General features: G+C 35.0%; 2 protein-coding genes across 5 annotated transcripts in view; one reads left to right on the top strand and one right to left on the bottom strand.

Annotated features, from left to right (window-relative positions):
* Positions 1-22,363, top strand: part of rtkna (rhotekin a) — a 111,453-nt gene extending 89,090 nt beyond the window's left edge. For 3 of the 4 annotated variants that reach the window (XM_073841421.1, XM_073841422.1, XM_073841423.1), the window contains exons 2-12: positions 524-723; positions 1,693-1,754; positions 4,091-4,144; positions 4,853-4,970; positions 5,586-5,810; positions 7,076-7,170; positions 9,122-9,228; positions 9,318-9,446; positions 13,323-13,488; positions 15,488-15,592; positions 17,937-22,363. In XM_073841421.1, coding sequence (XP_073697522.1) covers positions 524-723; positions 1,693-1,754; positions 4,091-4,144; positions 4,853-4,970; positions 5,586-5,810; positions 7,076-7,170; positions 9,122-9,228; positions 9,318-9,446; positions 13,323-13,488; positions 15,488-15,592; positions 17,937-18,559 — 1,884 coding nt within the window. In that variant the 3' untranslated portion in view covers positions 18,560-22,363. Of the gene's footprint in view, positions 1-523; positions 724-1,692; positions 1,755-4,090; positions 4,145-4,852; positions 4,971-5,585; positions 5,811-7,075; positions 7,171-9,121; positions 9,229-9,317; positions 9,447-13,322; positions 13,489-15,487; positions 15,593-16,032; positions 16,124-17,936 lie in introns of all 4 variants that reach the window. The other variant, XM_073841424.1, reaches the window with a different exon arrangement.
* Positions 22,364-22,578: 215 nt separating this feature from the next.
* Positions 22,579-27,628, bottom strand: part of LOC141335868 (uncharacterized) — a 54,443-nt gene continuing 49,393 nt past the window's right edge. The window contains exons 14-16 of the mRNA XM_073841420.1: positions 25,947-26,062; positions 25,811-25,862; positions 22,579-25,725 (exon numbers count right to left, since the gene is read on the bottom strand). Coding sequence (XP_073697521.1) covers positions 25,589-25,725; positions 25,811-25,862; positions 25,947-26,062 — 305 coding nt within the window. The 3' untranslated portion in view covers positions 22,579-25,588. The remainder of the gene's footprint in view (positions 25,726-25,810; positions 25,863-25,946; positions 26,063-27,628) is intronic.

Here is a 27,628-nt window from a genome sequence, read left to right as displayed (position 1 = left end):
ATTATTTGTGACCCTGGACCACAAAACCAGTCTTAAGTCGCTGGGGTATATTTGTAGCAATAGCCAAAAATACATTGTATGGGTCAAAATTATTGATTTTTCTTTTATGCCAAAAATCATTAGGAAATTAAGTAAAGATCATGTTCCATGAAGATTTTTTGTAAAATTCCTACTATAAGTATATCAAAAAGTAATTTTTGATTAGTAATATGCATTAAGAACTTAATTTGGAGAACTTTAAAGGTGATTTTCTCAGTATTTTGATTTTTTTGCACCCTCAGATTCCAGATTTTCAAATAGATGTGTCTCGGTCAAATATTGTCCTATCCTTACAAATCATATATCAATAGAAAGCTTATTTATTGAGCTTTCATATGACGTATACATCTCAGTTTTGTCAAATTTAACCTTATGACTGGTTTTGTGGTCCAGGGTCACATTTGTTTATTGAATGTGATTTGTCTAGCTGTGTAAAATATTTAGTCCTTGGAAAAAGCCTGACATTAGCCTCTTTTTTTTCCAGGACAGTGACATCCAGAAGAAAATCGACTATGAGATCCGGATGCGTGAGGGTGCGTGTAAGCTACTGGCCGCATGTTCTCAGAGGGACCAGGCGCTGGAGGCGTCCAAGAGTCTCCTCACCTGCAACTCCCGCATCATGGCTTACATGTCAGAGCTGCAGCGTATGAAGGAGGCACAAGTCATGCAGAGGGTCGCACGCAGGTCAGTGGTCACTTTTGAATGATTTAGTTCAGTTTGTGTCAACCTAACAAAGTTTGGTTAAACTAAATTAGATTTTTGTGTGTCTTTGATGTTTGTAGTGCTTTTTTAAAAAGGTAAATCAAATAATAGGCAAGTTTCTTGGGCTCAGGCATTTGTATTATACTGTCAGCGCTGGAAGCAAATATAAAGTTTCATCAAAATATGCACTGCTAATTGCTGCAGTTTGACCAGTTCTGCAACACAGACACAATCCAACACTTCTATGCTTTCTTACTAAAAATAGCAGAATGTATTGGCTAAATTAGAGCAAATTGGGCTAAGCACATGACAGCAGAAAATAGTGTGGAGGTCAGAAAGAGTTCAATGTGGTGAGTGTTGTTCATTTTATAAGTCTAATCTAAAATTAATGTCAAAGTATTAAATGTAAAAGGGATAGTTCTTTAATTACTTAGCCTCGTGTCGTTCCAAACCTGTAAGACCTTCGTTCATCTTCAGAACACAAATTAAGAAATGTTTTATTAAATCCGAGAGTTTTCTGACCCTGCATAGACAGCAACTGACACATTCAAGACCCAGAAAAGTAGTAAGAACACTGTTAAAATTGTTAAATTTGTCAAAAGTAAACAACAAAAGTAGTGCTGCTGATGCAGGAGCCGGTGTTTGAGGCATTTGTAATTAGGGCATTTATAGGTTAAGGAAATTGTTGTGCCATCTTGAACTTATGTACAGATGTCAGTACATTGCTTTATTTATTTGAGCGTATCAACCAACCTGACCAAATGACTTTGGCTCAAACGGTATTATAAGTTTGGGGTAGGACTATCTATTTGTCTGACCAATGGCAGACAGGGGAAGTGCTCAGGGAAATAGTCAGTATTTTCACAATTCCGTTTGGTGACACACACTTCAGCTTAATTATAACTGAATCATTTCACGTATTGTGGTTTGTGTCTGTTTGTTTGTGTTCAGGTCTTCTGATGCAGGTCCAATGGATGACCGATCCCCATGCAAAGGCAAAGTAGCCATTTCAGGTATGTTCACAGAAAAGAATGAAAAAGTAGTCATGGTTAATTAATGTAATGAAAAAAATACACACTACTGTTTAAAACCTTGCGGTCTATAAGATAAGAGACGACAGATTATCGGCGCAATATTAAGAATTTTTATGGTTATCGGTATTGGTCATTATTAAAACCAATTTGCCGATAAAATAATTTAAAAGCATTTAAAGAATGTTTTTGTCAGAGCCCTTGTTATTCTTAATTTTGACAATATTTATAATTTTTACACCGGATAAAAAATATCGGTTATCGCTCTACTTGATCTGTAATAATCGGTATCGGCATCAGCCCTAAAAACCATCTGATGATGGTTTCTAAAGGATCGTGTGACACTGAAGACTGAAATAATGGCTGCTGAAAATTCAGCTTTGCATCACAGGAATTAATTACATTTTAAAATATATTAAAATGGAAAACAGTTATCTTAAATTGTAATAATATTTTACAATATTACTCTTTTTACTGTATTTTTGATCACATAAATGCAGCCTTGGTAAACATGAGACATCTTTAAAAAACAATACAGAGTTTAAACAGAGTTTTGATTTTGTGTATTGTGTGTAAATCATGCAAACCAGTCTATTTATACGGGTGTCTGAGCACTAAATCACACCCCTGCTGTTTTATATATCAGCGCCTGTGTCTCAGTCTGCTTGGGGCTTCTTTTACGAGTCGTCCTCCCCTCCTCACTGTCTGGATGTTTTAGAGGGACCTAGTGCTATTAACTCCCAGTTCAAACTCCTTGACTGCACACACAGCAATCTGTATTCGAGACCCACAGTAAGAGGCCTGGAGGGTTGATGCTCAGTAAATGCTGTGATTATGACGTCATTATGAAGAGGTTATAGAGGGCCTTATACCCCTACTTTAGTCACATGCACACTAATGTAAAACCACATTCATATGTACAAGTTTTTGACTGGTAGATTTTGAATGTTTTTTTTTAAAGAAGTCTCTTCTGCTCACCAAGTCTGCATTTATTTGATTTAAAGTACAGCAAAAACAGTAACATTTTGAAAATTTTTACTATTAAAATAACTTCCTATTAGAATATGTTTTAAAATGTAATTTATTCCTGTGATCAAAGCTGAATTTTCAGCATCATTACTCCAGTCTTCAGTGTCACATGATCCTTCAGAAATCATTCTAATATGCTGATTTGCTTTTCAAGAACCATTTTATTATTATTATTATTATTATTATTATTATTATAATCAATATTTAAAACAGGTGAGTAGGCTTGTAATTTTTTCAGGACTCTTTGATGAATAGAAAGATCCAAAGATCAGCATTTATCTGAAATAAAAAGCTTTTATAACATTATACACAATACCATTCAAAAGCTTGGAGTCAGTATAATTTAGTTAGTTTGTTTTTTTGGTGAAAGAAATTATAGAAATTAATACCATTATTTAGCAAGAATGCTTTAAATTAATCAAAAGTGATGATAAATACATTTATAATGTTAATTAAAGAAACCCGAGAAAAGCAACAGCAAATGAGAATATTAGAATAATTCCTAAAGCATCATGCGACTGGAGCAATGATGCAAGAAAATCAGCTTTGAAATCATAGAAATAAATTACATTTTAACATTTATTCAAGTAGAAAACAGTTGTACTTTGGATCAAATAAATGCAGAAGAAACCTCTTCAGAAAACATTAAAAACCTATTAAACTTTCGACTGGTAGTGTAGTCGCAGACAGAATCAGCATTTTCTGCATCTTCTGTGTATTGATCAAATTAGACAAAATGTTTGTAGAATTTTATCAATGAGATCAGCTTTCCTGCTCTGTAGAAATATTCTGTGCTTTCTTCAGCTGCATATTCTGCTCATGCACTTTCATTCCACTAAACAAATGCATCCAGACGGTTCATAATGTAGTTCATCCCACACACAATCTAATGTTCCCACATACAGCCTCCGTTTTGTTTTTCTGCTGTCCATCATCTATAGTCAGTACTCTATTAATTGTTCCCTAACACCTCTTCCTATTCATTTAATGAAGTTCTGTCATTATTAACAAGCCTGATTACACAGACCTTGACAGAGATGCTCATCCTGGTGGGCTGGAGTGATGAATGTGGTCTTGATGGGGTGGGTGGGCCAGTATGATAATAGTGATTTATACTGGCAGGTAGCATGGCATAAAATACCAGATGTGTGTTGTGAACATATTTTTCTTTTGATTGACATGAAGTGACAGGTGGAATTCGTTGCTCGCAGCTGAGTCACACTGAGTGTGTGTGTGTGTGTGTTATAACCTTGTGTTTCACTCTGACTTCTAATTCCTCTGTTTCGCAGATCTACGGATACCTCTAATGTGGAAAGACACAGAGTATTTTAAGAATAAAGGAGGTAACATCTGTTTTTCCCTCTTCAATCTGATATTCAGGTTAAATAACAGTGCGGGATGTTTAGAATATATCTGATCTTAATACACCTTTGTATAGCGCTCATACACACACTGAAAATTCTGCTCAGGTACATTGTGCATTCAGTATATGCATTACCGCGATAATGAAAAACACATTTATTTATGAAGCGTTCAGGCTCTGCAAAGCCCTGTGGGTAAACAGAATATTATTACTGGCATTGGAAACCTTTTTCCAGACAACAGTGACTAATGTATTTTGGCCCAAGGTGCTTAGAGCAGCTGATAGAGGTGACATTATGTTGATGAATGTGACACAGGAACCCACATACGTGTGTTGTTCCCTCATGGGAAAGCTTTTATGTGTACTTTATCCTGTTAATGGGAACATATATTTTAATAGCCATTGAAATGATTAGGGCAAGAACGTTTAAGACTGGTTCTGTCACAGTTATTCATGTTCTACAATTTCTACGAGGAAAAAATACACAGATACTAATGTTGCCCTGAGCAGGAAAAAGCAGGACAGCACACACACACAGGTGCAGGAGTAAATGTTTCCTGAATGAACAGAGCTGCTCTGGGGGATTTTATAGGCACTGGGCCAAACCTGCAGCTACACTGGTGAAGACATTACAGAAGGTGTGACTTGTAAGTAGAAGTCATGTAAATGTCTTTCTTTATTTCTTCAGAGCTGCACCGGTGCGCTGTGTTCTGTCTGCTACAGTTGGGTGGCGAGATCTTTGACACAGACATGGTGATGGTGGACAGGACGCTGACAGATATCTGCTTTGACAACACAATTGTCTTGTAAGTGTACATGTTTATTTTGACATTTTAACTGTTTCTGGACATTTGATTGACACATAGTGTTTAATCTTTGTGCAAACTGCAAACCTTATTTCTTTTCCAGTTGTTTAACTTCACAGACATAACCGACTGTTTTTGTAACTCCTGTGTGCTTTTATCGTAACTTGTGGGTATTTTACAGTTTAAGCGCAATAAGACATGAAAGAGAGCTTAGTTTAGTACTCACATGCTGTGCAACAGCCGCTTTGTGCGCGTGCTTCAGATGTGTGTGCTTACTTAGATATCAGAAATTTAAACTAATATAGTTTAAAATGCATAATTTTAGTGAAATAGACATAATCAAAACCAAACAGTTGATTTTTTTTAGCATCTGAGGTACAAGCTGTAAATGCACAGTCATATACTGGAAAAGGGTGCGGGGAGAAGCAGCTAATTTGCATTTAAAGAGGCATACATGAAAACAGTGTGTTTATGCAATAGGCATTTTCAACTTGAGACTTACGTTACATCTCATAAAAAGGGGCATAATAGGTCTAAATGTACATTTGCACTATACTGATGTTAAATGTGTGTAGTAATACGAAGTGCTTCATTCATGCTGTTTCCTTTGTGCAGTAATGAGGCCAGTCCAGGGTTTGAGCTGCGGGTGGAGCTGTATAGCTGTTGTTCAGAGGAGGACTACTCAGCAGGCAGCACACCGCGGAAGCTGGCCAGCAAGCTGAGCTCATCTTTGGGAAGGTCGGCAGGAAAGAAAATGAGGGCGGCCTTGGAGCCCGGAGCCTGCAGCCCCACTAGCAATGGAGGAGGAGCGACAATCCTGCTGCCTGTGCCCTCTGTACCGTAAGTGTGTAGAAGCACACACATACTGTACACACACTGCTGCTACATGAAACAAAAATACTAAAAGGATTGGTTTGGACTGCAGACCAGTGATAAATGTATCTTCAATGAAATGGAAATACAACAAGCAGTATACAATACTGGGGTCTGTAAGATTTTTTAAATGTCTCTTATGCTCACCAGGTCTGCATTTATTAGACCAAAAATACAGTAAAAACATAAATATTGTGAAATAATATTACAGTTGCTGATTTAATATATTTTAAAATGTAATTTATTCCTGTGAAGCAAAGCTGAATTTTCAGTGTCATTATTCCAGATCCTTCAGAAATCTTTCTAATGCTAATTTGGTGCTCAAGAAACATTTCTTATTATTATCAATGCCACTTTTCATCAGTTTAATGCATCCTTGCTGAATAAAAGTATTACTTACTTTAAAAAAAGTATTACTTACTTTAAAAAAAGGATTACCCTTTTTTTTCGTGCCAACAAGCACATTTTTAAGAAAGGCCATTTGCAGAGATGCATAAAAAACCCTTATACTCACTTTTGCTGTGGGTGAAGCTGCATCACGAATGATTCACACGAACATAGATGCATATGTAGATCGGGATCTGCGCTTTCCTTTTAAAAACGAAAGTAACGTTGTTCTCTGCCTCTTAAGCGGCACAGATGTCGGGAGTAAATGACTACTGCTATGTTCATTATTACATCCAACAACAGAACAACCTCAATCGCTCAATTAGAGTCTTCCCCTGCATCTGAGTCGATACAATGGCGGTCGTATTTGGACTGTTTCAGTTCGGTGAGGGCCAGTCTAAAGTAAAACGCTCATGTCAATCAGCTGTGTTTCGTCACACCGACAAGAAGCTGAGAATGACCTGATTTTAAAAAAGGGGTATTACTTTAAATGAAAAAAAAAAATACCACTGGGTGGGTTTTTATTATTGTAGGGTGGTTGTGTACACAAACTGCCAACACACATTAATGTGCAAACAACATGTAAAAGTTAGTCTTGCACCCGATGACCCCTTTAATGGCTTTTCAATTATTTATAATCACTCTTCACAGTAATACCTTCCAAATGTTTTCTCTGCGAATACTGATATTCATTGTAAATTTATTCACAATTAATTTGATTACTTTATTGGTTTATCATTAATTTGGCAATTTATACATCAGTTTATTTATTTGTATTTGATTAACAGTTGTAGTTTAAATATGTTTGCATATTACCTTTCTCATTGTGTTTTATGTGTTTATAGGGGACCCAAATATCATCTTTTGGCTCACACAACCCTCAATCTCTCTCACGTCCAGGAGAGCTTCCGCACACATGACCTCACCATCACAGGAAATGGTGAGCTGCCAAACCCCTTTTTCAAACTCAACTTTTTGTAACCAGAAACATAATTTAAAAAACATGCCAAATACTGTGTATGTCAGCCACATTTTTTTTTACTTTTGAAATTTTAATATGTTATTTGAAGTGCACAAAACCAGTCATAAGTGTCAATTTTTTGAAATTGACAATTCTTATGAAAGTTTTCCATTGGTGTATGGTTTGTTAGGATAGGACAATATTTGGCCGAGTTACAACTATTTGAAAACCTGGGGGGTACAAAAAAATCTTAATATTGAGAAAATTGCCTTTAAAGTTGTCCAAATTAAAGGTCCCATATTGTCAAAATCGAAATTTCCTGGCTTTTTTCATGATAACTGAGGTCTAGGGGCTATGTAACTACCATATGAGTTTCAAAACAGTCAATCCACAGTAAACTGCACACAGCCTGCTTAAAGTAGCTGTTCATTTTCACGAGCCACTGTGACTTCCGCAAAGATGTGACGTCCGATCTACTCAGTCACCGCCTTCAGTCACCACCCAGAGCACCAATCACGTCCCACCCTCCTTTTGTCAAACCCTGACAACATCTGTCCATTCCATTGCTGAACAACAACAACACGAAAACAAGTCAAACCCTGTTCAGTCGATAGATGTCGAAACTACATCATTGCACAGGCTTCAGAACAACGTGAATATAAGAGACAACTTCAGCCTCTTTCACACAGCGATTCCGTTAAATACACGGATAATGTTTCCCATGATTTGCTCCGGAGTTGTTTGATTTGGTTCATTCACAGTTGTTTTCCAGAATCTGTGCGTGCTTTACACACAACCCATAAAGACATGTGACGTTTGGATGTGAGATGTAATGCGACGCGTACGTTTCACTAAACTGAAACTAACCTGTTATGTAGCTTACTGCATTCAGTGTTTGAAAAAGAAAAAACATTAATGATCATTCTGAAATATCCTGTTGAGTATCAGCAGGCTAGGCTCTCTCTATGGCTCTGGACTCGGCTAAAGCATACATGACCGTAGTTAACTGTGGTTGGCCTGGCTGTGCGTCACTCAGAAAACAACAGGCCAATCAGAAGAGCGGCTCATGAATATTAATTAGATGGGCCAAAATCGACCTGTTTTTGACAGAGCTCCTAAAAAAGGAGCTGTAAAAATATATTGAGATGGATTTTGGCACTTATACCGCAAATATATATTCTTAAGGACATCGACAACTAAAATAAACCTCCAGAAATGTGTACAATATGGGACCTTTAAGTTTTTAGCAATGCATATTACTAATCAAAAATTAAGTTTTTATATATTTATGGTAGAAAATGTATAAAATATCTCCATGGAACATGATTTTTACTCAATATCCTAATGATTTTTGGCATAAAAGAAAAATCTAAAAATCTCTTGCCCCATAAAATTGATTTTTGGCTATTGCTACAAATATACCCATGCTACTATTTTTTTTGGATAAAAGTGATAAACAAATGTCAATAATTGCCTTCTGGGATTTTATTTAAAGCGCATTAGTTTTATGACATGCTAGTTTTCTTCACATTGCAGGTAATCAATTACAGCCAGGCCTGCAGTGCAGAGTGTGTGTGTGCGTGTTGTCAACGTCTGTCAGATTTATTGTGTTAGGGTCACGCTCATAAACTTCTCCTGATGGCCGGTCGTGGTGTGTGAAGAGCCAATAAGAGGCGCTTCTAGCCGTCTTGATGTCTGAGGAGTTACTGCAGGCATAGTTACAGCCTGAGTGTGGGCTGCTCGCTCTCACAGATGATAGTTTACATTGTTGTAAAATATGTACTATAAATATAGGGTGCAAAACATGACGTCATTCAAATAGCTTGTTTACTTGGTTTTAAAATACAGTTTCTAACTTTGTAAGATCACACATTCCTTTATCTTTCTCTCAGTAGGAGTGTCCTTACTGTCTCATTTTGTCTCTCTGTAGAGGAGTGTTCATACTGGCTGCCTCTGTATGGCGGTGTATGTTGTCGTCTGGCTGCTCAACCTCACTGTATGACACAGCAGATGATGAGTGGCTGTCTGAGGGTGAAGGTGTGTAGGAAAATCACTCACTCACTTCAGTATCATATTTCCCCATTTCAGTTTTCTTTGGCCTAAAGTTCTCTTTCCTTTCTCTCAAGCTTGGAGGTGAGCCACAAGGATGGACCAATGTCTATGGTGTTTTAAAAGGAACAAACCTCTTCTGTTATCATCAAAAAGAGGACATGGAGGCCAATGTGGAGCCTGTCTTAACTATTGGGATTAACAAAGTAAGTTCAATCGTGCTCATTTACGCACATGATATCGGTCATTTGTCTGCGTTTGGAGATATCATGAGATTTTTTTCTTTGTGAAGATCTTGAAAGCTCTCTTTCAAATAGATACTCCCTTTTTAGAAAGAGATGTTTTTGTCGCAACATTTTTCATTGTGTCAGTAGTTATGAAAGCCGTTTTGTTTGCCGTGCACTGGGTCTGGAGCTTCAGTGCCCCTGGAGAGCTGCGTGTCATGAGCACAAAGAGCTTGTTTTAACATCTGAGAGCTGCACTGTGAGTCTGCACATTCCTCAGCTCTCAGGTGACTGCGGTGCACTGCACACGCTTCACTTGTGCTCTGCTGCCACCTACTGGTTTGAACTGAATTTACTATTTAATACTGCAAAATATAGTCAAAGCAAAAATTATTCAGACACCAGATATAATTTTTTATATTTTTTTACTAGTGGTTGCAGGACTCTTTAGTTAATTTATGTAAGCGAGGATAGCAAAATAATGTATGAAATACTATACCTAAAAATGCTTCATACAGTGGACTACCAGTAAATTGGTAAAAATATGGGACCAAAGATTATTCAGACACTTTAACCTGAACATGAAGTGTTTTTTCTTTAATTGCTAATGCAACCTTTTTACACCACAGACTAAATAAAATTAGGCATTGCTTGGTAATTGGTCAACAAAGTATTGATAGTTGTGTGAATATTGTCATATTAACAGTTGTCTGAATTTTCGTTTGATTGTAATCCATTACAAACCATTACCTTCCTATCAAAGTTATCTGACATTATCAAGATGAATTTGTTCTGACAGTTTAACTGAGTTCTAGTCATTTTATTAGCATTTTCTAAACTATAGCGAATAAAATGTGATGATGTGAAAATGTTGAATAAATTTCGTTTTGACAGTATGTGCAAAGGCTTATGTTATATTTGAGCAGTCAACCATTACCTATTACGTATTTTCAAATTAATTTTATTTTGCACTGAATTTTAATTTTTGCAAAAATGTATAATAGAATCATCAGATTTTGCCTTTCAGTTATATAATGTAATGTACACTTGAAAAGTTCAAGGTCAGTAATATATATATATTATTTATTTCAAAGAAATTAATACTTTTGTTCAGCAAGGACACTAAATTGATCACAAGAGACGGTAAAGAAAATGTCCAAGTTCAAATTTTTTCATTAATGGGAACCCTGGGTATTGAGACTTGTAAGGCTTAATATATTGTATATTATGTTTCTTACTGAAATACGTAGTAGAAACCCCATTAAAGATTTACGTTATTTAAAAAGTCCTCATTGTTTTATACATATTTTGGACTATGGGGGTTAGGGCTGGGCGATATGGCTGAAAACTATATCACGATATCAGTGTTTCATATCGGTCGATATCGATAATTATTTATATTTTTATGACCAATTTAAAATAAGGACCAGGAGAAAAATATATTACATTCAAGCATTTTTATTTTAAACTTAACCTGCCTCTGATCATAATCCCCTCAGTTATTAAGACAGAAATGTCAACAACCATGGAAAACTCAAATAATTAAAATGTAAACATAAGTCTAAAGTCACAATATACACTTAATTATCTCTTAATCCTCAATTCAAACCCCATTCGTTGTCGATGAAGTGAATGGTCAAGCTAATGTATGGCCCAGAAGTACGGCTTGACCACAGGTCAGAGGTTGTTGCAAAGTACTTGGCTGATAATATTTATTTCTGCACAGATTGCTGGTTGCCAGTAGCCAACATTACTTCTTTCACGGTACTTTAGCCTATACTTTGTGTAATAACAAAAATATTTATTTAAGTGAAAAAATAAGTCCAAAACTTTCAACATTTTGAACAATAGGGCCTTACAATCTTTTTTTTTTTTCAGAAATTCTTGTTTTAATTTTTCTGATAATCAAATGAAAGCAAAATCACTGATTTATTTTTAAAAATAAAAATAAACGGAGCTTTACTGTTAAAATTAATACATACAAGAAAAATTATATTCAGTTAAAAACAAAAACTATTAATAATAATAGTATTTTTTCAACAATTAAGTGGTGACTCTTTATTATTATTTTTTTTTCATATATATTGTTTTATGTAAATTATTTAAATGTGAACATATAAACACCTACATTATACTGCACAGTAATACAAGACTAATATTGTTCTGTTACATGTTAAACCGTACTTTTATTTTGACAGGTTGCCGTGAAGTTTCAGTGTGTAATACAGTATGAATGATGCTAGTTTCACTAATGAAACGGTAAAATTGACAAAAAGTGACACTCACAGCAGCTTTGGAGATGTATTTATTGGAGTTTGTCTGTTCATGTGAGATGCAAAGGCCGAAAATTAGCGGGAGCGTCACGTGTGCAGTATGCGTGTAGTGAAAATAAAACGCGTCTCCTCCATTCATACATAGAGGCAAACGGAACATGCAGGATTCTTATTGAAACGGTCTTTTTGCATTTCACTTTTCACAGACACTAGTCCATATCGCGATCTGAATTAATTAACAGACCAACTTTTGATTTATTGGTCCAAAAATCGACGAATTCCGCCCTATAGTAAAATCCGTTTTTATGAATGGAGTCCGCCTTCCCGTCTGTGTGAGTAGACATTGTAAACGCGCGATCATGTAGAGACAGAAATCAAATGCCGTCGTGTAAATAAGATAAATAACATAAGGCTATTTAGTTTGTTTAATACAACAACATGGACCCGTTCTGTAGGAAAGAGAACCTTAACTTCTATTGTGATCTGGCGCTATGAACTGAACGTTAAAGGGGGGCTGGGCGGCCGACGAAGAATACAAAATATCGAACGTTTTATCGAACACATTTTTTATTGATATCGATCTCTTGTCTATCGCGATATATATCGTTATCGTTTTATCGCCCAGCCCTAATGGGGTGCCATTATTTTAATGACGTGAAATGGTTGCACTTGTTGAGCTTCTGGCACTACCTGTTGCTATTTTTACCGCAACACAACTCGGAAAAAATAAATACTGATATGATGACCACAGCTACTGATAGAGCTTATGTGGCAATGGATATAAGCGGAGGCTTGAACCAAATGCCGTACCATCGATTTTTCTGATTTGTCTAAACAGATATCAAGTGAAATCCACACTGAGAAACTCCTTCAGTGGCTGCGGCATCATGACAAGCATCGGCATGTGTACATTCTGCCAGGATGGTATCTAGCGTTTCTTGTCTCTGCCTTTGTAAGCTCTTTCAGTAGCTGTGGTCTACTAAAAGCCTGAAAGGCATCAGGGCTAAAGTGGAGAAAACAAAGACGCGGGTCTTTAGGAAATTTTATTTATCCACAGGCATCGTCCCATTCTTTTCTCAGCTTCTTATGGCTAGGAAAAGCAGTGAAGACTTACATTGCTTCTCTTGTTGCCCTTCAACTGAATATTACAACCAAAAGCCGCACAATGTGGCATTGTATCAGTAGTGCCAGTTGCTCATTTCAGTAAGAGACATAATTTGTTATATTAAGTCTTAATACCCGGGGTTCCCTTTAATCAAAAATCCTAAAAGAAAAATGTCACAATTTCCACAAAAATATTGTACAGGACAATTGTTTTCAACATTGATATAAATGTTTGAATTTGTAAATATATTCCAATAATAATAATAGTGGTAGTAAATAGTAGTAATACTTCGTAAAAAGCATTAATATTTTATTTCTTACTCTAATTTTGATCAAATAAACAAGAGACTTATTTTAAAAAATGTAGTATGAAAATCATACTGATCCCTGTAGAGTGTATATTATAACATTAGTAGTTTGTAGTTATTTCACACAATTTTTTTTAAAATATGATTTTTTTTTTCATGTGTCACTATCTCAGGAGACGAGAATACGGGCCGCAGAGAAGGATCCTCACAGCAAGGCACAGAATATCTGTATCACTAACCAGTATGGAGGAGAGGAGGTGACGCACACACTAGCGGCAGACAACAGAGAGGACACACAACGCTGGATGGAGGCCTTTTGGCAGCAGTTCTATGATATGAGTGAGTACATGAACTCTAAACTTAATTAAATGCACCAAGTGACCAGTATAAAACCATTTGATTTGCCACACAAAAATGTACATTACAGTGCAAGAGAAAAACCTTAGCTGTGGTTTAAAGGTGCCATAGAATGGAAAACTGTATTTACCTTGCCATAGTTGAATAGTAACAGTTCTGTACATGGACATGAGATACCGTCATACATACCGATGCAAATCTCAAAAGTGAAAGTAAAATGATTGTGCATTCAAAAAGGCAGTTTCAATGCCCCGCAAATTAATAGTGTCTCAAGCTCCGTCATTAAAAATATATTTTCCTCCATGTGTTTCCTTCCTGCTGTGTAAGCTATTGAAATGAGCCGCTCTGTGAAACAGCCATTCAGAGCAAAGCTCATCATTAATATTCATGAAGCTTCCAAATAAGGTAATAACAGACCATTTCATTCTAGGGACAAATCCTAGGGTTGTAAATGGACTTATAAAACCGTTTCTGGAGAATTTTTGCCCTTTCTTATGCCATGTAACTTGTATGTAGATATCAGAGAACAATTTAAAATATTGTATCAATGCATTCTATAAAATAAAGTGTGAAGTCGGCAACACCAAAGCTCCAAAAATATCAAAAATATTTATTTTTAAAACAACTTTCGCATAGCGTACGTGACGTTTTGAGCACGCAGGCTCTTCATCAGACAAATTGAATACTAATATGCCACTCTTTATAGCTCCAGGTGATCCAAATCACATGACCAAACACCATGTTACTGACCAATACATCAACAGCTAGAATAAATCTACTCCCAAAAATATGTAAAACTATGCAAAATACAACAATATTGTTATTAATATACACTTCAAAAAACACTTTTCTTGATTTTGTACGTGCAAGTATACATCAAATTAATTCATTAAATGAAATTAAATTAGTCACACCCAAACCTTTGATATATTATACACATTAAGAGAAACACACACTCATATTTATATAGACATAATAAGTTTTTAAAGAAATGGATGAATATCAAAATCCTCCTAGGGGACAGCGTGTCTAAAGTAAAAATCCAGAAAAGCCTCACGCTGTAAAAGCAATGCCTATGTATTGAAGAGTAGAAACTGAATGGCTAAAGGCTGCAAAATGCTGTGCAACTGGACTTTTTGGATCGTGGTGTCTAATTGCACATTGATGTTCGGAAATGCGATTTTTCAAAGGTCTACTGGTCTTACCAATGTAACATAAGCCACAAGGGCAACGCAGCATATAAATAACATTGGCCGTCTTACACGAAATGGTGGCTCGAATGTTTTAAATTCGTCCATTTCTTTAAAAACTTATTATGTCTGTATATATGGGTGTGTGTTTCTCTTAATGCGCATAATATAGGTTCAAAGGTTTGGGTGTGAATCATTTCATTTAAATTTCATTTAATGAATTAATTTGATGTATACTTGCAGGTACAAAATCAAGAGAAGTGTTTTTTGAAGTGTATATTAATAACAATATTGTTGTATTTTGCATAGTTTTACATATTTTTGGGTGTAGATTTATTATAGCTGTTGATGTATTGGTCAGTAACATGGTGTTTGGTCATGTGATCTGGATCACCTGGAGCTATAAAGAGTGGCACATTAGTATTCAATTTGTCTGATGAAGAGCCTGCGTGCTCGAGATGTCACATACGCTATGCAAAAGTTGTTTAAAAAAAAACTTTGGTGTTGCCGACTTTACACTTTATTTTGTACTTGTTGCTTTTTAGTCGAGCACCCATTTGAGACTGATGTGCGTGCTTTTGTTTAATTTTTCACCAATGCATTCTATGCCACCTTTAATCATTTTTATGTCAGTGACAGCTATATGTTGAAACACACAATGCTCAATTATATAATATAAAAAAATTTATTATTTCAATAAATAAATTAAGTCAGTTAATATAATTCATTGGCCTTATAAGTTCAGTGCGCTTGCCAGAAAAGTTTGACTGAGCTGCTTGCTCCCTCTACAGGCCAGTGGAGGCAGTGCTGTGATGACCTGATGAAGATTGAGCTGCCTTCACCACGCAAACCAGCCATAGTCACACCGAAACAGGGTTCCCTGTACCATGAGATGGGTGAGTGACACCTTTTAACACATTTACAGAGGCTGGAGGAGAGTGTAGAGCTCTAGACTGTCACAAAATCTAACGATGATGTGTGGATTGAAGTGCATGTCCTTGTCTCTGTCAGATCTGAGTCTTTCTCTTCAGCAATTTATCTCCTTTAACTGCTAAATGAAAAGTCTGCTGTTTCTGACAAACTGATAATCTTTTCTCTCTTTCTCTGTCTTATTTTCTCTGTTTTCCTGTCTGTTTTTTCCCTTGTCTTTTACTTTGTTCCGATTGATTTTTCTTACTCTTTTGTATGCTTTATTTCTGTAATCCAAACATCATCCCATCCATTCCCCAACCACTGTATCATTATTTGGTTGCTATATAAACACCATTCCCGTGCCCTCCCCACAACACTGCATTTGTTGGCCCCTCGTGCGTTTTGCTGGCCTCCCCCTCCTCAGTGGCCCCTGCATCCGGCGAGGGGCTTTTACTGCAGGATAACGCTGTCTCTGCTGAGATCCGAGCTCTGCTCTCCTCCTATTACAATGACAGGTGAAGTAACTGTGATGAGAAGTTACCTGACCTCACCCTCTATCCACATAAGATGCTACTGTCCCATGTGATCCCAAGCTTTTTTGTCACCCCTGTGACCAACAACTTTAGCTTGATGTAAATTTCAAATACTGTTCTAACCTTACATAAATTAAATTAATAATGCATTAAATTATTGTTATTATTGTTGTTGTTATGTATTTATTAGATGAAACTATAGTAGAATGCTATATATTTATGGTCTTATTGTTTAAATTGTTTTTTTCTTTTTTAAGTGAAAAAAAAAACAAACAAATATAAAATGATAAAATTTGTAAAAATAAAAAAAATAAAACTAGGGAGCAACAGGGTAAATAGATTTTTTTTTCCCATTATTTTAATGTATTACTTTTATTTTAGCTGTTTTTTATTGTTTTTATTTTTTTACTACTTTGTCTTTTTTTTATTCTAAAACAAAAAGTTAAAATAAATTACGAAAAATAAACCTTTTATATTATTTTATTTTATATTTTTATATGTATTAATTTATTTGAACATTTCTGTGCTTTATTTTATTTTCACTTTTTGTATAACACCTTTTACATTTATTGTTTCAATTATACTAATTTTTAGTTTTTTATTGTGTCATTTTATGGTTTTTATTTTACTAATTTCATATTAAGCATTACATTTTAATTATTAAAATATGCTTTCATATGATTCATTACTAAAATTAAAACTTAAATTGTTTTTATATTTACTCATTTATTTGAACATTTCTGATTTATTTTATTTTTTATTTGTCTTTTTGTATAAGACATTATTTACATATTAATTGTTAATGTCATTTTTTATATATTAATTACAATGATAGGTGACGTTAATTTAGTTATTGTTTCATTTGTACTCATTTTAACAGTTTTTAAATGTGTAATTTCATTGTTTTAATTATACTAATTTAATTTTAAATATATTAAAATATTATATTATATTATATTAATATTGAAAATAAAACTTTTTTATTGTTTTATATTTACTAATTTATTTTTAAAAAATTTATTTTATTGCATATTAATTGTTAATATAATTTTTTACATATTAATTACGATAGGTGGCGTTAAATTAGTTGTTTAAATTGTACTCATTTTGTTTAAAGTTTTTAATTGTGTAATTTCATAGTTTTAATTTTACAAATTTGATTTGACTAATTTACTTTAATTATATTAATCTGCTTGTATAAGATTTATAACTAAAAATAAAGCTTTTTATATAGTTTTATATTTACTCATTTGTTTTTTAACATTTCTGTGATTTTTTTTTCCCCCTCAACTTTTTGTATAACACATTTTTTACATATTGTTAATATCATTTTTTCATATTAATTACAAAGAGAGGTGATGCTTTAACAATAATTTAGCTATTGTTTCAATTGTACTATTTTAACCGTTTTTTTAAATAGTGTAATTTCATGGTTTTAATTTTACTAATTTGCTTTAATTATATTAAACTGCTTTCATAAGATTTATCACTAAAAATAAAGCTTTTTATATTGTTTTATATTTACTAATTTGTTTGAACAAATTTTTTTTTTTTTTTTGTATAACACATTTATATAATTTTTTTCATAGCAATTACAAAGATAGGTGATGTTTTAATTAACAATAATTTAGCTATTGTTTCAATTGCATCAGCTCATGTTGGATGTTAAGGATGGCTTATCGAAAGACTAAAAATGAAGCTTGCAACTGAAAATCAGCTGTCAGGTAAATTCTGTTTTTTTATCTTTTTTGGAAACAAGGTTTTCATTACGGCTACTGTTTCTCTTCCGCCACAGTTATTGACACGTCTGATGACATTGGAACGGTGACTGACATCCTGGCTCGCCGTATTGAAGAGTTTGAGCTGAGGGCCCAGATGGGATCTCCGCCTCACTGGATGTCCTTGTTTGATGAAGATCCCCCGAGATCCCCTCACAACCATAAGCACCTGCCGCCCCACTCGCCCAGTCCTCGTCTGCACAGCCGCCAGCCCCGCAGCCCACGCTGCCTCCGCACACCTGGCCTTCTCTCCTCCAACGCCAGTCTGACCTCAGACGGCGACAGTCCCGTCAGCGTCAGCCCCTGTTTCCGCCAGGCATGGTCCCCCGACACCTCTTCCCCCTCGAGTCGCTTCCGCCCTCGTACCCTCTCCCTGGACGCCAAGCTCTCCACTTTGCGCGGTCGGGGCTACAATGGCTTCCGGTGCAACTGCCAGCCGCCCATCGCCAGCTCTGTGTCTCCTCGCCCCACTCAGACTGCTCTGTCCTGCTCTAGTTCCACCTCCAGCAGCAGTTCCAGTGAGGGAAGCAACAGTCAAGATTCAGACCTGGGCTTCTCTAGACCATCCGGCGCACGCCGAAGCTTGAGGAACCTGAGAGCGAAGCTAGACCCCAGGAACTGGCTGCAGAGTCAGGTGTAGCTGATTACCGTCAGAACCATCACAACTCCCTGGAAAAAACTGGAATACCTGAGGTCATGTGTGCTCAATATGGGTTATTCACATGAAAATCAACTTCTTCAAAGATCAACGATCTTCTGCCTGTCGAAGGAGCCTCTACAATGGGAATTCAGTACTAATGGTTATATAATACACTACTAATATATATAGCATTACACATCGTCTCTTCACGACAAGTTTGTTATTTTGGATCTTTGGAGAGTGTAGATGTTTTATGTGAGACAGATTCCTGGTACAGTGGTTTTATACTGGATTGAAGCAGTCCTGGTGTTGTAAAAGCTTTTTGGCCAGTCATTGTGTCTGTGTGCGCTGTTTTAGATAGATGCTTTAGAAAGTGCTGTTAAGATTAAGTCTGCAGAGTATTCATCATTCATCATTAAGGCTGGCAAACACACTACCATTTAAACGTTTGGGATCAGTGAGATTTTTAAATGTTTTTGAGCCTTTTAAGTCTATTATGTTCACAAAGGCTGCATTTACTTTTGATCATACATGCAGTGATATTGTGTATATTACAATATTTCAAATGTAATTTATTCCTGTGATGGCAAAGCTGAATTTTCAGCTATTTACATAATCATTCTAATATAATATCGTGGACTGAATCGCAGAATCCAGTCATAAAAATGGAATTTGCTGTATAATGCGAAATGTCACGAATTTTGCCAAATTTTGGATAAATAAATCAAAAGTAGGTCAGTACACTTAATTCAAAACGTGATATAGACTAGTGTCTGTGAATATTAAGCCACAAAAATACTATTTAAATACAAAATCCTGCATATTTTGTTCATCTCTGTGTGAAGACATGCGGTTTCGGTTACTACATACTGAAGCGAGTAACGCTTGCTGTGTTTTTGGCCTCTGCAATTTCAATATCCCCTTTATAGTGCACTATGTGCCATTCACCGTACAGAAAATACAAATTCTGTTAACAAGTGATTGATTTCCAGGGTTGCCAGGTTTTCACAACAAACTCAACCAATTGCTACTCAAAACTATCCCAGTTACATTTCGGAGGGGTCCCCCAGTAAAAGTTTTAAATTGTGTTCCGGTGGTAAAATACATTTTTTGATGGGGTTCCCCTAGTAAAATTCACATTCCAGAGGCTAAATATCACATTATTATGGAAAAAGTAGCCCAATTCCACAGGAAAACCACAGACTTGGCAACACTGCTGATAAAGTTTAGGGGGCGGGACGCGGAATTGATTGGACAGAAGCTTTGATGAGAAGCTGAAGTGCAGGTTGATGCCATCAAAATCATTGATTCATATTTGCTGAAGTTAGAGACTAAGTTTTGAATGCTTATATCTTCTAAATGCTTATTTTGTCGTTGTTTTAGAGCACGCTAGCTTACAGATCACATTAAGGCTAACATATTCATACTAAAAGCCAAAAAAACATCAAATTTGATTTCATAGGGACTTTAAGGAATATTTACCAGAAGAAAAAAAATATTTACTAGAATTTATTTACCAGAAAAATGTAAACACACAATGTGGTATTTCTGAAAAAATAAAGAAAGAATTATTTTTTATGTGAAATCAATTGATTAGAGATTATTTTAGTAACTAAAATTTTATGAAACCGTTAAAATGGAATGCATAAAAATAAATGGAAAACTGAATTCGGTAAAAAAAAAAAAAAAAAATTTTAATTAATTTCATAGTAATTTTTGTTAAACTTTTAATACATTTCTGTTAAATTGTTGTAACATTTTCATGATTTAATTGATTCACATTTTTAATTTTAACCATTAAAACAATGTAGAAAAAGTAAAACTGGGGAAAAAAAAGGAATCCAGATCAATTAAAATGGAAAAAAAATGAATTTGGTAAAAAAAAAAAAATAATAATAATAATTAAATTTATTTCATAGTAATTTTTTTTTTACTTTTAATAAATTTCTGTTAAATTGTTGTAACATTTTCATGATTTTGTTGATTCACATTTTTTAATTTAACAATGAAAACAGTGTAGAAAAATTTAAACTGAAAAAAAAAGGAATCCAGATCAATTTAAATTAAAAAAAAAACTGCATTTGGAAAAAAACAAAATGGAATTGACAGGGCCCTAAGTGCTTAAGAATCAGTTATCAGTGTTTCAAACAGCTGTGCTGCTTATTATTTTTGTGGAAACAAAAATAATACTGTCTTTACTGTAATTTCTGGTCTATTTAATGCAATATGTTTTTAAAAAAAATCTTACTGATCCCAAACATTTGAACACCTAGTGTAATTTCAGGACCAGTGCTTTTGGAAACAGAGTATTAATAAACCTAACATGGGTAAAAGCTAACTTAACACTGATGAAGCACACAAGCCTGCGAGAAGAAAGTCTCAGTAGTTTCAATTATGCTATATCTTTTATAAATTGTTAATCATGTGATTACCAATAACTGGCTTTCTGTCAAGGCTCACTCCATCACTTTTGTTGATGTTGTGCTGTATGGTTGTTTTGGACATAAATTGACAACTTGTGGTTTAGATCCAGTATCACACAGAAGCAACAATTTTCATTTGCAGAAATTTGTGGCTGCACTCAACTATGGCTCTTTTTATCGAAAGTGTCAAATAACACGGCCACCCCTACAAGGAGACGTGCTCTATGTAAAATCAAACAGCTTTTATTATGCTAGTGATGTGAATAGAGTCATCTCATCTAGCAGTACATGATTCGAGAGATAGTTTTCAAAGTAGTACATGTTTCTTTTTGTGACACCTGAAGAAAAGTGCATCTTTATGACATACACTTGTATTGTTTGTTACAGTTCATGAAATTCTCTTTGTATGGTTTCAGAATATATGCAAAGGTCCAGACGTCACAAGACTCTGTATTCAGGTTAATGGTGATGGGATGTAATGTGACTCTGTTTACTACCTGTGACTGTAATGACCTCAGGATTACTGTACATACCTTATCTCACTCAGCAAATGTGAACCCCTAGCAGTCAGAAAAATCAAACAGTTTAGAATTCAGAATGCACAATAACTTTCAGCACAAGCAATGAAACATGGCTAGAAGTTTAACATTGTGTGTGCTTTGTTTTCAGTTTCGAGAAGGGTTGCAGAGGCACTACTATGCAAAGCTACAACAGCTCAAAGTTAATTGTGTATCCTAGATTTCATTTACATCAGCGGTACATGCATTATTTCCAGATTTTACTTTTCCTTGTTGGCTTGCAGGTCAATTTCTAACAGGTGAATTCAAGTGTTTGAGTGTCACATGGCTCAGATAAAGTGCGGATTTGCTTGAACACAATTATATTAGCAATATTTACAATGATGAAAGCCTAGATAGCTATTATTGTGATTTCAGTTAAACCTCAGGAGTGAAGTTACAGTCCATCTTGCCATAAAAATATTAAACATACAGGTTAACATGACTGTAATTCAGAAAACATGTCTGCACAATATATTAGGTGTCCAAACCTGTATTTTTTTTCATAATGCAATTAAAAAATGTTCCGATAGAGACTATAATTTCTATAATTACGTGTATAGTGTATTACAAATATCAAAAAGTTGAAAATCTAGAAATATCAGACTAACCAGTCTTCTTCAATGCAGAATTAGGAGACATTTTTGAAGTTACAAAATTAACAGTTTTCACTCGAAGGGCCACTGACTTGTATTTAAAAACTGTAAATTCATTCAAACACTATTTGTTATTGTAAAGTTTTGTAATTTTCTTTCTGTGCTTTTATTAAAGTTGTATTTTACCATATTCATTTTTGTTATAAATAAAATTATATTGACATTTTATCAGACGAGTAAAGCTCTAACTATCCTGGTAGATAACATTGAATGTTAACGTGGAGGTAAGTGTCATTTCAGCAGGTGGTCTGCATGTCTTTGGACAAATAACTAATAGATTCATGTACAATAAATTAAAAGTAAACAGCATTTGTTTGTGCGTGTGTGTGTGTGTGTGCAATCTCTTGATTTTACCAAATGGTTTGACTAAATGTTCAAGATAGTAAACTCAAAAAAAGTGAATCCCTTTAATTTGATCTCATGCATTAATACATGTGGTGAATATGTTTTTTTGATGATCATGATACTCAATAGTACGAAGGCAGTGTACTAGCTGTGCAACATCTAAAACATAAAAGCATCATTGCAGAATGTGAAAAAACAACAACCTCATTATTTATTACAAAAGACATTTCTAACAGAGAGCATAGAGTAAGCATGTGTTGGTGATTCTTCTATAGTTTGATCTTCCCCACGAAAACAATAACTTTGTTAGTTGAAAATTGACCTATTGCTGAAATCTGGTTACACAAGTTAAATGAATTAGACAGACCCTCTTGAGAAGGAAAAATAGCTACGTTCATGGTCAGAGATAAATAAATTACATAGAAAAATAATGTGTATTCGATAGCATTTACACAAGTTTTATTGTACCATTCGAAAGTTTAGGGTCAGTCAGATTTTTATTTTTTGAAGAAAATTAATACTATTATTCAGGAAGGATACATACCAATCGAAAACTGTAAAGATGTTACAAAAGATTTCTTTTGAACTTGGTGTTTAGCAAAGAATCTACCAAAAACAAAAACATGAATCCATTTTCGAAAAAATAAGCAGCACAACTGTTTTCACCATTGATAAGAAATGTTTCTTGAGTAGGCTACCATATCGGCATATTTGAATGATTTCTGAAGGACATGTATTTTACTGTTTTTTGATCAGATAAATGCAGTCTTGGTGAGCATTCTTTCAACGACATTAAAAATCTTACCGACCTCAAACTTTCAAATGGTAGAAAGATGAAGAATTTATTTTTGACGGCAGGTTCATAGCATTTAAAAACATAATGGCTGCTCCAAGTTCAGTCTTAAAGATATAGTTCACCCAAAAAAATATATATATATTTTTTGTCATTAATTACTTACCCTCATGTCGTTCCAAACCCGTAAGACCTTTATTCATCTTCGGAACACAAATTAAGATATTTTTAAATGTAATCCAATAGCCCTCCATAGACAGCTCAGCAGTGTAACTGAAACGTTCCTAGGCCCAGAAACGTAGTAAGGACATCCTTAAAATTAATGTTATGAAGCTACGAGAATACTTTTTTGTACACAAATATTACAAAAATAACCACTAATGTCACATGTAAGGGTGTGTGACACATATCGTCTGCAATATTATCATAATTGTTGTTTTAATTATGTACGATTTGAGATTATCGAGTATATTGCAAAAAAAAAAAACTCACCTAACGTTACAGAGAGCACGCATAACTTTACATTACGTGATGAAGTCTAGTAAGTAGGCATTTAGAGTGCATTGATTCAGTCTATTAAAATGCATTTAGAATGATCACAATTCAAGATATGGGGGGCAAAAAATGCATCATTTCATATAGTCAATATCACAGGAAAAGTGCTGTTTTTTTCCTTCAAAAATCAGCATGAATACAAATGCGATATTGATTATTTTATACAACAGTTTAATAAACAAGAAGCTAATATTAAAAGACTTACGTTTTAGACAGCATATTTCCTGTTTTTGATCAATTTCTCCAACTAAATTCATTCCAAACACAGCCACAGTACTGTTCTGCGTCTCTGAGCAACATGACGGTGTTTCGTTCCTGAATTAAACTGTTTAAATGACTCGGTTCAGTCGCAATGACTCACTTATTAACAGCGATTGTTGCCACCTACTGGCGGTTTTAATTTCACATTCAAAGTAGCACGGGTATATTTGTAAAAATAGCCAAAAATACATTGTACGGGTCGAAATGCCAAAAATGATTAGGATATTAAGTAAAGATCATGTTCCATGAAGAGATTTAGTAAATTTCCTACTGTAAATATATCAAAACTTAATTTTTGATTAGTAACATGCATTGCTAAGAACTTTATTTGGACAACTTTAAAGGCACTTTTCTCAGTATTTTTGCACCCTCAGATTCCAGATTTTTAAATAGTTGCATCTCTGCCAAATATTGTTTCCAGAAAGTGTTGAGATATTATTTTTTGTCAATATCGCACACCCCTAGTTACATGGACTATTTTACTGATGTCCTTACTATGTTTCTGTGCCTGGGAACATTTCAGTTACATTGCTGTCTATGGAGTGTCAGAAAACTCTTAACTCATATCTTCATTTGTGTTCTGAAGATGAATTAAGATCTTATGGGTTTGAGAAATTAATGACAGAATTTCAACTATCCTTTTAAGGGTAATATAACACAATTTTTTAACCATTTCATTTGCACTGGCTTCCATAATAACAAGGGTACTAAAACATGTGTAAGAGAAGTACCTTTTTCAAAGGTTGGAAAAGCTAGACCTCATAATTTCTCAGGGGACTGCTATGATCAAATTATTTGGTCTCGGCAATGACAACTTTTGTACCATCGGCACATCTACTGTATGCAGGTATCTGCCAATCAGAATGCTGTAAACACATCTCTGCTTTATAAAAACATGGCATGTTACAACTATTTCACCTACATTTTCAACACATTTCACTGGTACTATGACCATATAATAGCTACTATACTCAGGACCGACTGACATGTGATTGTAAGTTGGATTTATGTGTAAAAAGGCCTCGACATAAACTGAAATCTGTTCTCCAGTAGACACCTCCACCACCTTTGGTATCATGATAACTGTAACGGTATGTAAAATAATAAATGATGTAATGTGTAAATAATAAAAGGAGGATAGTTCATGTACAATTGTAACAGAAATTGTACTTAATCGGTATTCTCGGCTCACATCACGTGAGAACCCTCCTCAGTCTTGCAGTTGGTGATTACTAAAGTCTCAATTGTCAACTTTGGCTGCTTGTTTTGGAACGCAAGGAATCGCTGGCCAAGTTGTGCCTGTGAACGCTTCACTTCCAACCCTTTTCTTGTGACTCTTAGTCTCAGAGTACATGGTACATCCTCATAGACCAGGTTTTGTGGTTCTTAGTCCCTGAGAATTGGTAAAACGAAAAGGGGGAAGAGGAAAAAAGAAGTCTTTAGATGGTCTCTACATAGTTGGCGGGAAAGAGACCCTGGCGTCCGTCTTGGCTGGAGCCCCTCCACCATGCTTTGTCGATGGTTTCCACATCACTGATAATGTCACCAGGTTCAAAAGAGAGCTCAGTGTCGTCCTCTGTGAACAACAGAGAAGTTTTAAAGGTTTTGTTTGAATAAAAAATAAGTTACACAGAACTGCTGTTGAAGCAAGTGAAACTAACCTGCTTGGTAGTCATATAACGCTCTCACACGGAGAAGTCTTTCTGGTGATGACTACAATAAAAAGGAATGACATATTTTAGCACTTTCTATCTTTTATCACATTAATATTAATGAAGAGTCATGATGTCTATGTACTTCGCCATTCTCGGTCACCACATCCGTCTGGATTTCATCATCATCTTCCTCCTCACGATTAACTGTGTAACAGTACCGCTCAGGTGTGCTGTGCTCAGATACATCGACATCCTCTCCTTAAAAACAAAACAAGGTGTTCAATATTCATATACAGTTGAGGTCAAAAGAATCTGCAAAATGTTAATTATTTTACCTCCCAAAAATGTTACTTTTTTATTTAGTACTGACCTGAATAAGATATTTTACATAAAATATTTTTACATATAGTTCACAAGAGAAAATAATAGCTGAATTTATAAAAACGGAATGATTTTGAGATACATCTTCTCACTCTGAGGACAACCAAGGGACTCATATGCAACTATTACTAAGGGTTTAAACGCTTACTGATGCTCCAGAAGGAAAACCAATGCTTTAAGAGGCAGGGTTGTAAACTTTTAAACATTTTTCTTATTTCGTCTAAATATCAACGGATCAGTTCACTTCAGAAGGCCTTTATTATCCCACTGGAGCCATGTGGGATACTTTTAATGATGGATGGATGCACTTTATTGGACTTATAACAGCCAGTCAATGCCATTATTAATTAATGATACTCCAATTGTATTCGTCTGAAAGAAGAAAGTCATATATTAGGGATGCACCGAAATGAAAATTCTTGGCCGAAGCATGGTTTTTTCTGTTTTTTCCCCCATGTATTTTGACAATTTTTTTCACCATTGCATAAATGACATAGCCTCTCTGTCAAAAATGTAAAAATATTTACTTAACACTGAACATTTTTAACATTCTAGTAGACATTATAGCCTACCAACAAATCACAATTTAACTTAAAATGACTAAGTTAGTAAAATAATATTCTTTGGCCATTTTTAAGATCCCCTTCTGGAATCAGGCATGTGTTTTTAATAGTGGTGGGCCGTTATCGGCGTTAACGTGCTGCGTTAACGTGAGACTCTTATCGGGCGATAAAAAAAAATATCGCCGTTAATCTATTCTCAAAGTTGGGTTGGGAGCTGGGTCTAAACTACGCAAGCTATGATGACTTTCACCTTGATAGTTTAACGCGGATGTATACCAAGCAAAGACTATAGAATATGGTCGCGTGTTTACGTCTCCTCCGCCAAAACACAGACGGGATCGCGTCGTCCTCCATTCATAAAAACCGAATCTACTATAGCAAAATGCCACGTAAATTCGTCGTTTTTTGGATTCATAAATCAAATGTTGGTCTGTCACTTAATTCAAATCGCGATATGGACTAGTGTATGTGAAAACTGAAATGCAAAAAGACCGTTTTGATATAAATCCGGTATGTTCCGTTTGCCTAGCTGTATGTATGCATGGTGGAGACGCGCTTTTACTACACGCATACTGAAACACACGTGACGCTCCCGGTAATTTTTGGCATTTGCATCTCACATGAACAGATAAACTCAATCTCCAAAACGGCTGTGAGTGTTTTACCGTTTCATTTGAGAAAACTCGCATCATATCATACTGTATACACAGAAACTTCACGGCAACCTGTCAAAATAAAAGTACGGTGTAACATGTAACCCCTGCCTTCAGCAGAATTCAAATTAGCCATTTTAATCTAGATTAATTCCAAGATTTAATCTAGATTAAAAAAATTAATCTATGCCCACCCCTAGTTTTTAATGTACAAATAAATGTAGCCT

Source organism: Garra rufa, chromosome 5, assembly GCF_049309525.1.
Source record: "Garra rufa chromosome 5, GarRuf1.0, whole genome shotgun sequence".
Classification (NCBI taxonomy): Eukaryota; Metazoa; Chordata; class Actinopteri; order Cypriniformes; family Cyprinidae; genus Garra; species Garra rufa.
This window is presented reverse-complemented; position numbering and strand designations above follow the sequence as displayed.